The following is a 12,826-nucleotide window of genomic DNA, read 5'->3' as shown; positions in this document are numbered from 1 at the left end:
GGAAGGACCTGTGTCACCGCAGTTGCTCTAAGATGATCCGAAGACACTGCAAATCTACCAATAAGAACATTTCCTTCACTCACTGTTTCAGCACAAATTATAGGAGCAGCTACAATATATACAATGCTGTTTATGCCATGGCACATGCACTTCATGACATGATCATGTATGGCTCTGGAAATGGTACCACATGGACTAGAGAAAATAGGGAAGTTTTGGACTCTTTGCCTTGGAAGGTAATTTTAGTATTTGTTACCGGAATACTTTATTCAAAAGAAAAAGAGTGGTCTACTTGAAAACATTTCATTTCCATCTAGGACACACTAGAAAAGGTTTGATTATAGGTGCAGGATGTCCAGGTCAAAGCCCACCTATTTCCTGTCCACAGCATGCCTCCCAAAATGCCCATTTCTACTCTGAATGCATAGTGACCACTAGCATGCTTTGATTAGTAACATGTCTATGTTCCAATATTTACAAGTTTTGGCTTTCTAAGGTTCATGGTTATGTGCCTGATAGTAACAGTAGATGACTGCAATAAAGTCTATCCAGTCTGCCCAACAGTCAAATTCATATTAATTCATGATTAAACTAACAATGAATGTGATATATAATGTTTGACCCTCATAAGAACATAAGAAGTTGCCTCCACTGGGTCAGACCAGAGGTCCATCGCGCCCAGCGGTCCGCTCCCGCAGCGGCCCATCAGGTCCATGACCTGTGAAGTGGTTTCTGACTATTCTTATAACCTACCTCTACTTCTGTCTGTACCCCTCAATCCCCTTTTCTTTTAGGGGATTAAGGGGTACAGTGCCATGATAACCTTCTCCCATATGCTCGTGATCCTTTTCTTAATCATTCCTAGCATTCTGTTCCCCCTTTTCACAGTCACCGCGCATTGCTCAGACGGCTTCATCAACTTGTTAACCAGTACTCCCAAGTCTCTTTCATGGGAGGGTGTCTGCAAGTACCCACCAGACATCCTGTATTCGTGTATAAGATTTTTGTTACCGACATGGATCACCTTACACTTATCCATGTTAAACCTCATTTGCCATGTCGTGGCCCATTTTTTGAGCATGCTTATGTCACATTGCAGGTCTTCAGAATCCTTCTGCATCTTCACTACTCTGAATAACTTCGTATCGTCCACAAATTTAATCACTTTACTCATCATACCAATTTCTAGGTCATTTATAAATATGTTGAAGAGCACAGGTCCAAGCACCGAATACTGTGGCACTCCACTCGTGACGATTTTCCAGTCTGAGTATTGTCCATTTAACCCCATTCTCTGTTTCCTATCCACCAATCAGTTTTTAATTCACATGAGTATTTCACCCTCGATTCCATGGCTCATAATTTTTCGAAGTAGTCATTCATGCAGGACCTTGTTGAACACCTTTTAAAAATCCAGATATACAATGTCGACCAGCTTGCCCTTTTCTATCTGTCTGTTTACTCCCTCAAGGATGTGCAGCAAGTTCGTCAAGCAAGATCTACCCTTGCTGAATTTGTTCTAGCTAGTCCTCATCAGATTGTGTACGTCAAGGTGATCAATGATGTGGTCATTTATCAGCACATCTAACATCTTTCCCGGTACCGAGGTCAGACTCACTGGTCTGTAGTTTACCGTATCTCCCCCAACGTGTCACCACCAGCAACACAACCAGCACACCTGGACTCCCCCTTAAAAGGAGGAGACCTCGGCTCTAAAACTACAGCTTCGGCTGGTGCGGGAGGCAGCAGGTATTGGCCGAAGATAGCAGCCGGAGGGAGAGAGGAGCAGCGGTAAGAGAAGGGAAGCAGGCAGGCAGCCTACCCCCAATGCCTACCCCCAATGCGTCACCACCAGCGCGCCCGGACTCCCCCTTAAAAGGAGGAGAGCCAATGGCGCGCAGCTATTTGGCACGCAGTGAAGGTGAGCAGCAAAGGCGCTCGCCTTAGCGAGAGTGCCTTTGCGAAGGAACCTTAGGGAGGAGCCAGGAAGCTAAGCCATTAAACAGAGAGCCCCAAAATGTAAGATACTTGCAGAGAGCGCAGCAGCACCAGCACAACTTGCAACCAACAACCAACAGGAGGACAGCTAACAGGAGGTCAGGACACACACAGCCGGCTGAGACAGAAGGTTCACATAGACCACAGACATCTCAGAAGGGGAACAGGATATGATCCTCCACAGAAGCCAGAAGATGAGCTTTCCAGTCTTCTGCACCAGCTGCAGTATGTATGACTACCTCCCCTCGGGGATTAGGGCATACATTTGCAGCCGTTCAGGGAACTGGATGCCTGAAACAGCAAATCTGGCTGCTGGAGGGAACTGTGATAGAACTAGAAGAACTCCTAACCAGGAAAGAAGTAAACCACAAGCAGAAGTTGCTAGGGGTGTCCAGTACAAGCGAAGTGATTGAGGAATTGGAGAGATTCATCGAGAAAGCCCATCAGCAACATGTGGAGGACCCAGGGCTGATGATCAGTACCTGAACACCAATCATGGAAGAGAGCCCAGACGATATGGAAGCAGGCACCACTACAATTGAAGAAGAGGCTGAAGCGGAGGTCGAGGACAACCACACACTTAGCAGAAATGAGAGCCCATCCAGGGATGCACTACAGAAGAGAGAAGACAGGATACAGACTTGTGACCTTCTAAGAACCCCTGAATAAAGAAGACAGGGATCATCATTGGAGATTCCATCATACGCAACGTGGACAGCCACATCGCAGGCAGAAGGGAGGATAGACTGGTCACCTGCCTGCCGGGTGCAAGAGTGAAGGATGTGGCCAGCAGGATCACCAGGATCATAGACAGCACAGGAGGAAAGGACACTGCTGTGATTATCCACGTGGGAACCAACGATGTGAGCGGATGGAAGTATGACAGAGAAGAAATGAAGGGCCAACTCCGCTCACTCAGAAGAAAACTGAAGGTCAGGGAGGTGAAAGTGGTCTTCTCTGAAATACTCCTGGTACCGAAAGCGGATGGAAAGAGACAGGATGAGCTGCTAGAAATCAACGCCTGGCTGAGACGATGGTGCGACGAGGAAGGTTTCGACTTCGTGTGCAACTGGACAGCATTCTGGGGAAGAAGCAGATACTATAGAAAGGACGTCCTACACCTCACCAAGCAAGGAGCAAGAGTCTTGGCTGAAAACATGAAGAAGACCATTGAGAAGGCTTTAAACTAAGGAACTTGGGAGAGCCGACAGTCGACAACCAGTCGATGGCCCAGGCATCAGGAGATCCCATAGAGGGAACTACGAACAATGGCTCAGATAAAGGGGAAGAGCATGTTGCAATCGAAAGTGACAGAGAAAGAGAGCAAATAGATACAAAAAGGGTTGTAAAGAAGGTAGTACAAAGGGAGTTCAAATGTATGTACACGAATGCCAGAAGTTTGAGAAACAAAATGGGGGAACTGGAAGCACTAGCAAGATGAGAAGAACTAGATGTCATTGGAATAACAGACACATGGTGGAATGAGGAAAATGAATGGGACACAGTACTGCAGGGATACAAACTATACAGAAACAATAGAATAGGGCAAAAAGGGGGAGGTATTGCCCTGTATGTTCGAGGAGTGGAATCTATCAGTGAAGGGAGGATGGAAGGAAAGGAAAAACTGGAGTCCCTATGGATAAAGATTCCTAGACAGAACGAAGCAGACACTAAAATTGGCCTCTATTATTGACCCCCAGCACAGACGGAAGAAGCAGACACAGAAATGATAGAGGAAATCAACCATGAATGTAGAACAGGTAACGTAACGATCATAGGAGACTTCAACTTTCAGGGGTAAACTGGAACCTGGGAACCTCAAACTGCGGCAGGGAAACAAATTTCCTGGAATTATTAGGGGACTGCTTCTTAGAACAAATGGTGAGAGAACCGACAAGAGGAACCGCAACCTTGGATTTAGTACTAAATGGCATAACTGGAAGGACAACAGATGTGGAAGTCACGGTTCCGCTGGGGACGAGCGATCACAACACGATCAATTTTAAAATTGGCATCGGGAAGGGGAAACAAACCAGGACCCATACCACAACCTTTAACTTCAGAAAAGGGAATTATTACATCATGAGAGCCATGGTTAAAAAATGGCTCAAGAGAAGGACAGCTGAAATCAAAACGGTCGATCAAGCATGGTCCCTACTAAAAAATACCATCACCGAAGCACAGAATCTCTACATTCCGCAGATAACCAAAGGAAGGAATAATAAGAACAAAGGAGAACCAGCTTGGCTAACTAAAGGGGTGAAGGATGCAGTAAGGGAAAAGAGGAACTCTTTTAAAAAAATGGAAATGCGAACAAACAACGGAGGCCTGGAACAGTCACATGGTCGACCAGAGGAAGTCAATGAAGCTCGTAGACAACTCAGTGATACTCAGTATTATCAAGCTTTGTCTCATGATCCCACAGTTGAAATTTCTGACCTTATTCAGCATACACTTTTACAGGCGTTGGAAAATGGGACTATTACTGATAAAGAGTATAGTTTTTTACATCAAAATCACCCTGTCATCCCAGTGATATATTTCGTCCCTAAAATACACAAAAATGTAACCACCCCCCCCAGGGCGTCCCATCGTCTTGGAGATCAGCTCGTTGTTGGAACCTTTATCTGATTTTGTGGATTTTCATTTAAAACCTCTTGTTTCTCTAGCGAAGTCATACATAAAGGATACCACCTCAATGCTTGCCTGGCTCCATTCTATTCCTTAGGGGGCTCTCTTGGCCACTCTTGACATCCAGGCGTTATATACCAATATCCCTCAGTCTAGTGCAATTGAGGTAGTACGTAGACATCTAGGTACCCTCCAGTTATCTCCTGCTCGAGTGGATTTTTTAGTAGCCATTGCCAGCATAGCGTTGCAGCAAAACTACATTATGTTTGATACGGAATTTTTCCTGCAAATACAGGGCACTGCTATGGGGGCCACCATGGCCCCGTCTTTGGCATGTCTCTATGTATCTGACTTCGAAGAAACACAAATTTATACTTCTACATACTATTCTGAGATCTATGTGTGGAAACATTACATAGACGACATTTTTTTAGTATGGACTAACACCTTAGAAGTTTTTCATCAATTTTTACAGTGGCTCAACACATGCAACTCACATCTACAATTTACTTCACTCATTTCCCAGACTCAGATTGCTTTTCTTGATATTCAAATCTCCTTGAATCAGGGCAATTTTGAAACTTCCATATATCGAAAGCAGATTGACAGGAACAACTTGCTTCATTATGACAGTTATCATCCCCATCACCTGAGGGACAACTTACCTGTGGGCAAATTTTTGAGACTCAGGCAATTATGTAGTAATAAAGAAGAGTATAAAATCCGCTCTGGCGATATGTGGCAAAGTTTGTGGAACGTGGGTACCCTCATGGCACCATTAAAAAGGCCTATAAAAGGGCCTTATATGCTCATCGTTCTTATTTGTTACAGCAAACCCCTGACCAATCAGAAGCCCGCATGGTATGTACGCTCCCTTACTCGTACAAAGCGTTTGGTATCAAGAAGATTATCAATACACACTGGCATATCCTACAGGTTCACCAATGTCTTGCTCAACCTCCTCTTTTTGCATATTCTAGAGGTAGAAATCTATGTGACCATATTACTACTTCTTATTTTGTTAATACTCCAGCTAGTACTCTTGTGCAATCCACAGGCCATTTCAAATGCGGACACTGCACCATTTGCTCTTATGCTCTAGAAACGACTAGTATTAAACACCCAAACTTACCAAAGACGCATATTCTTCAACAATATACTGATTGCAACACCCAGGAGGTCGTTTATATGATCATGTGCCCATGTAAAATGCTATATATAGGACATACCATCAGGAGCATTAAAACTCGCATCACTGAGCATTTGAGCAAGATCAGGAGAGGTGACATGGGGGCCCCTCTAGTACAACATTGGCATGCTATTCCCCATCAGCTGCAGGATTTACAGTTTGTTGTTTTAGAAGTGGCCCACTTAAACAGAGGAGGCAATGTTCAAGCTTGGTTGTGGAAACATGAACAAAGGTGGATATTTCATTGGCAAACAGTGACTCCTACTGGGTTAAATAAAGAAGTAGAGTGGTGGGCGTTTCTCCACTAGCTGATTGACACATCGATACAACATAAATACCGGGTGCTCAGCTGAGCACTTACATCACAGGAAATGAAAATCTCTTTCCTCTGGATTAGGTACCCTGCCAACAGCGTTGAGAGGCTTGTGATTAATTTGAATGCTAGTTTAAATGCAGTTTTAGTATTAAGCTTACATATGCATCATTTTCTTTTTCTGCTGTTCGTTTAGGATACATATCAAATTGCAGTTCATATGCAGCATAGCGGGTTCTCTGAAGAAGCCAGGTTGGCGAAACGCATCAGAACCTTGCCGGACCAACGCTGTCTGAACATTTAAGCTAAGTTCTTTTGAACTCACGTTTTTTGAAGTCACTTAGAAGTTGGATATTCATTTCACTATATGGACATAAAAATATTTATGAGCGTTTTTCAATAAGCACTTTCAATTACCTTTTACCTCATTATGGTGCAATGATAGATTCTGTATTAAGCTCTTTAGGGGTTTGTTCCCCATATCGAGTTTTTTCATTCCATCTTGGATTTTGTTTGTTCCTTTACTGGTCTTTTTGTGACCAGAGGAAGTGTCACAAGACGGTAAGAGACGCCAAAAAGGTCTATGAGGAAAAGATAGCGCAAGAAGCCAAAAACTTCAAGCCTTTTTATAGATACATAAAAGGGAAAAAATCAGCAAAGGAGGCAGTGGACCCTCTCAATGACCAAGGAAGAAAAGGGTGCATCAAGGAAGACAAACAGATTGCAGATAGGCTAAACTCATTCTTTGTGTCAGTCTTTACCAAGGAGGACACTGCATCAATGCCCGAAACAGGGAAGTATTCAAGGGAGGAATTGAGGAAAGCCTCACCACAGTGAATGTGGACTTAGACATGATATTTTATCAGATCAACAAATTAAGAAGTGACAAATCCCCTGGACCAGATGGAATTCACCCAAGAGTGCTAAAGGAACTTAGGGTAGAAATCAGAGAGCTATTACAATCCCTAGCTAATTTGTCATTTAGAACTGGGCAAATACCGGATGACTGGAAAATAGCAAATGTAATCCCAATCTTCAAAAAAGGATCGAGAGGAGAACCAGGCAACTATAGACCTGTGAGTCTTGCGTCGGTGGTTGAAGCACTAATCAAGGATAGCATAGTGCAACACCTAGAAAATCATGACCTAATGAGAGCCAGTAAACACGGATTCAGGAAGGGGAAGTCATGTTTCACGAATTTACTTCAATTTTTTGAGAAGGTGAACAAACAAATCGATAGCGGAGACCCCGTGAATATAATATACTTGAATTTCCAGAAAGCGTTCAAGAAGGTTCCACACGCTAGGCTTCTGAGGAAATTACAAAGCCAGGGAATAGAAGGGGATATACTAAAATGGATAGGCAAATGGCTGGAGAACAGACTGCAGAGGGTAAGCATAAATGGGAAGTTCTCAGACTGGGAAAAGATGACAAGCGGTGTGCCCCAGTGCTCGGTTCTTGGGTCCATCTTATTCAATATCATCATAAATGACCTGGAAGAGGATACAGCAAGTAATGTAATCAAGTTTGCAATGACACTAAACTATATCGAACAGTTGGATCACACATGGACAGCGAAGAACTCCAGAGAGATTTAAACCAGCTAGAGAAGTGGACGGAAAAGTGGCAGATGAAGTTTAATATAGAAAAATGCAAAGTGATGCACCTGGGCAGGAAAAATAAGGAACATCCAAGTTTCCAAGTTTATTAAGTATTTGATTAATCGCTTATTCCAAATTCTAAGCGATGTATAAAATATTAAAATATTAAATTACATTAATCGAAGGGAAACAAACTATATAAATGTGACTGACACGACAAACGAAATACAGAAGGAATGGGATGGGAAGGAAATACAAATTTAAAAATAGTAAAGAAGACATGTAAGGAAAAAACAATAGGGAAGAGGAGAACAGTGCACATCAGAGAATTTAAAAACCAGGGTACAATTGAAGCGCCTGATCTGATCCAAATTTCAGGTTTGTAGACCAAATTTAATTTTATTAGTTGTCGAATGCATCTTTAAAAAGAAAGCATTTTAGCTTGCTCTTGAATCTATCCAAATTAAGTTCTTCTCGCATATGAATTGGAAGTAAGTTCCACATTTGGGGAGCAGAAACAGAAAAAATAGATTGCCGCCATGTGTTTATAATTTTAAGAGAAGGCACAGTCAAGAGATGATCAATAGATCTGAGTAATCTAGAGGAAGTATAGGGAATTAATAATCTATGAATGAAAGCAGGTGTTTTATAAAGAAGGGATTTGAAAGTCAGTAAACTTAATTTGTATGATATTCGGTGAACAACCGGAAGCCAATACTCTTCCTTGAGTAGAGGAGTCACATGATCAAATTTTTTAGCATTTATTATGAGTTTGATTGAAGCATTCTGAACAATCTGCAAATGACAAATTTCTTTTAAGGCAATTCCTTTAAACAACACATTGCAATAATCAATTTTTGAAATCACTAATGAATGAATTAATATGTTTAGTGATTTGGGGTATAAAAATTTAGACACAGACCGAATTTGCCGTAATCTAAAAAAAGTAGATCTAACAATATTACTAATGTGTTCATGGAAGGTAAGTTTCCTATCGAAAATAACCCCGAGGATCTTAATGCTACAGGTCGACTGCAGGATAGAACCTTTAATAGTAATGGGAAACTGGAGTTTGAGACCTTCGTTCCAAGGGAAGAGCATAGCATTTGATTTGTTGACATTCAGGGTTAATCTATTTGCCTCAAGCATTGATGAATAAGATCAAGTTTATTATTAATAGCTGTTGTTTCAGAGGGATTGTTGGAGTCTAACTGGTGTAGCAGCTGAATATCATCTGCATAGGCAAAAACATTAAAGCCTACAGATTGGCAAAGAGTCATCAACGGAGCAATAAAAATATTAAACAAAAGAGATGAACTGATAGACCCTTGGGGAATGCCATACGTAGCTGAAAATCACTCTGATGTACCACTGTTAAAGGCAACAGTCGAAGAACGGTTGGTAAAATAGGATCGAAACCAAGAAAGAACCTGATCAGTAATTCCAATGGAGTCTTTCTAAAAGAAGGTTGTAATCAATTGTATTGAAAGCTGATGAAAGATCAATGGAAATGAGAAGGACAGACTTATGATGATCTAAGTAGTAGAGTATAGAAGTGGACATGACTATTAAGGAATGTTCGGTAGAATAATGCTGCCTAAAGCCCATTTGATTTGGGTGGAAAATTTAGTTTTCTCAATGAACACAGATATTTGATTAAAAACTACCTTCTCAGTCAGCTTTGCAAGGAAGGGGATGTTTGCAATTGGTCTATAGTTTGATTTGACCTCAGAGCTGATGTTATGAGCTTTGATAATGGGATGAATAGTAGATTCCTTCCAGGCTAAAGGCATGATACTTTATTGAACATGAATATAAAATGTTAGGTGTGACATTGGCCAAGATCGAGCAAGAAAGGGACCTGGGAGTACTGATAGACAGGACCCTGAAGCCGTCAGCTCAATGCACAGTGGCAGCAAAGAAAGCAAACAGGATGTTGGGCATGATAAAGAAGGGAATCCCAAGTAGATCGGTGGACGTCATAATGCTGCTTTACAGAGCAATGGTCACACCACACTTGGAGTACTGTATCCAACACTAGTCTCCCTACCTAAAGAAGGATATAACCCTGCTGGAGAGGGTGCAAAGGAGAGCCACAAAGCTAGTAAAGGGTATGGAGAATTTGAGCTACAAAGAATGCTTCGGAAAACTGGGCTTGTTCACCCTGGGGAAGAGAAGACTGCGAGGGGATATGATAGAGACTTTTAAGATAATAAAAGAATTTGACAAAATAGAGCAAGAAACACTATTATTGACGTTGTCAAAAGTGACTCGGACAAGAGGTCATAGACTGAAGAGTGTGGGGGGAGAGTGTGGTGCAGTGGTTAAAGCTACAGCCTCAGCACCCTGAGGTTGTGGGTTCAGTCCCATGCTGCTACTTGTGACACTGGGCAAGTCACTTAATCCCCCCATTGCCCCAGGTACATTAGATAGATTGTGAGCCCACCGGGACAGACAGGGAAAAATGCTTGAGTACCTGAATAAATGCATGTAAACCGTTCTGAGCTCCCCTGGGAGAATGGTATAGAAAAATTGAATTAAAAAAAAAATTGAGGGGCAACAGGTCCAAGACTAATGTCAGGAAGTTCAGTTTCACACAACGAGTGGTGGACACTTGGAATGCTCTCCCGAAGGAGGTTGTGACGGAGACCACCATTCTGGGATGCACACCTTCTTGCAAATCACATTGAGGGATACAGGAAAACAGGGTCTTCATCAGGGAACACCTAGCTTAGCCTCCGCGTGTGCAGGTCGCCGGACTTGATGGACCTAAGGTCTGATTCAGCGAAGGCACTTCTTATGTTCTTATGTCCCCTCAAACCTTTCTTGAAGATTGTCATGACATTTGCCACTTTCCAGTTTTCCGGAATCCTTCCTGATTTGATTGAAAGATTGGCTATTAGTTGAAACACTTCAGCTATAGCCCCTTTCTGTTCCTTGATTACCCTCTGATGGATGCCATCTAGTCCCAGGGTCTTATCATTGCCTACATATCTCTTCTAGACTAACTGTCAACCCTGTCAGTTTCCCATCCTCATTTTCTACATGTAGCCTGTCGGCATCTGGTATGTTGTGTATATCCTCTTCAGTAAATACAGATGCAAAAAATGTGTTCAGTTTGTCAGCGATGGATTTGTCCTCCTTTATCACCCCCTTTTTGTATGGTCATCCAACGGCCCCACCGCTTCCTTCGTGGGTCATTTCCCCTTAATATATTGAAAGAACAGCTTGAAGTTTTTCGCCTCGTTGGCTATTTTTTCTTCACAGTCTCTTTTGGCCCTTCTTACTGCCTTGTGATACCTGCTTTGATGTTGTTTATGCTTTTTCCAGTTTTCATCCATTTTTTACCTTTTCCATTCCTTAAATGAAGTGTTCTTGTCTCTGATCACTTCCTTCACGACTACAGTGAGCCACGCTGGTTCCTTGTTCTTTTTCCTCTTGGACCCCTTGGTGATACGCGGTGTATATAGATTTTGTGCCTCGGTGACTGTATCCTTAAAAAGGGACAATGCTTTCTCTAGCATTTTTAAAGTGCTTATCCTCTTATTAATCTTCTTCACCACCATGAGTCTCATCCCTTCATAATTCCCTTTTTGGAAGTTCAGTGCCGTGGCAACATTCTGAATAAATGTTTGTCTCTGTTTCTAGGTTGAAGCAGATAATATTGTGATCACTGCTTCCCAGCATCCCTTCTACTTCTACACCTTGCATCTAGTTACATTATTTACTGGATTTTTAAACTGTACTGTATACTGTACTTCTAGAATGGAATCAGAGAAGTTTATATGGCTGTTATAAATAATTTTCCTAAGGTTCTTCAGGGATTTGGTTCATACTTTAAGGTTGTGTCCATCTGTCAGTGGGAGGAGATAGAGAGTGCTTTACCTCCAGAAATGTCTTTAAAATTAGTTCTCCTTATAGTTATAAACAAATGTTTATGTATGATTGAAATTACCTTTTTAACCTGGCACTGTTTAAAATGTACCCCTCACTTCTTAGCTCCATCATTATTTGAGGAACCTACACTTTAAGAATGGTTTGGGGGAAGAGATGTACCTGGATGAAAATGGAGACCTCGCCACTGGATACAATATTATGAATTTGAATGTTCTTCCTAATGAGACATTGAAATATGAAGTTGTTGGGAATTATAATCCCAGTGCTCCCCCTGGGCAGGATTTCACCATTGATGAGAAGGCCATCGTGTGGGAGACATCATTCACCCAGGTCAGATTTAAGTGAAGAGAGGTGCTGATCCAAACAGGTATCATGAAACTTGTCATAAAATAGTCAAAAGAATGGCACATTTTTGCTTAATGGGCAAAATTTTAGCATCCAGATTCTGTAAAGGTCACTTAAATTTGAGTGCTGATCCCAGGTGTGTATATACTGTAGGGGTTAATTGGGGTTAACTGACACTAATTAGCTCTTATAGGCACGTCTACCTCGACAGAACACTATCATTCCAAGCAGGCAAATGGAACAAATGTATAACCAACTTCATCTCAAACGCACTTTCATACCAAATGTTTAGGAAGTCAATAAAAACGTATCTCTTTGACAAATTTATCTGACCCCACTTCAACCTGATGTACTTCCAAAACACTTCCAGATAATCCTGACTAAACTTAACATGCCAAAGTAATTTCAAAAGTTCTCTGTAATGTCGCTGTCTGTATACAGTCTCTTTTCTTGTAAACTGCTTAGAATTGTTTGTGGTATGGCGGTATATAAAAATAAAGTTGTTATTATTATTACTTGGAACAAATTCCTGGCTCATTTGAAATAGAAAGAAAGGGTGTGGGGCTTGATATACTGCTTTTTCTCTGTGGCTCCAAAGTGTTTTACATGTTTTAGACAGGTACCTAGTTTGTACTTGGTGGAATGAAGTATTAAACAACTTTCACAGAGTCACAGGGAGCTACTGTGGGAATTTAACTCACAACCTAATGGTGCTGAGATAGCTGCTTGAACCTCTAGGCCACTCCACCATTCATAAAGGAGAAGGTATTCTTTTTCAGGAAGCAATTGGGATGTGAGAGGCGCATGGTGCTGTTTTTTTAATTTGTTGACTGTTCTTTTTTCTTGTTGACT

General features: G+C 41.8%; 1 protein-coding gene across 1 annotated transcript in view; it reads left to right on the top strand.

Moving 5' to 3' along the window:
- LOC117346212 (extracellular calcium-sensing receptor-like) overlaps nucleotides 1–12,826 on the top strand; it is a 65,490-nt gene that overhangs the window by 27,981 nt on the left and 24,683 nt on the right. Inside the window, exon 4 of the mRNA XM_033915614.1 lies at nucleotides 11,732–11,959. Within this exon, the coding sequence (XP_033771505.1) occupies nucleotides 11,732–11,959 (228 nt within the window). The remainder of the gene's footprint in view (nucleotides 1–11,731; nucleotides 11,960–12,826) is intronic.

This window comes from Geotrypetes seraphini, chromosome 12 (genome assembly GCF_902459505.1).
Source record: "Geotrypetes seraphini chromosome 12, aGeoSer1.1, whole genome shotgun sequence".
NCBI lineage: Eukaryota > Metazoa > Chordata > Amphibia > Gymnophiona > Dermophiidae > Geotrypetes > Geotrypetes seraphini.
This window is presented reverse-complemented; position numbering and strand designations above follow the sequence as displayed.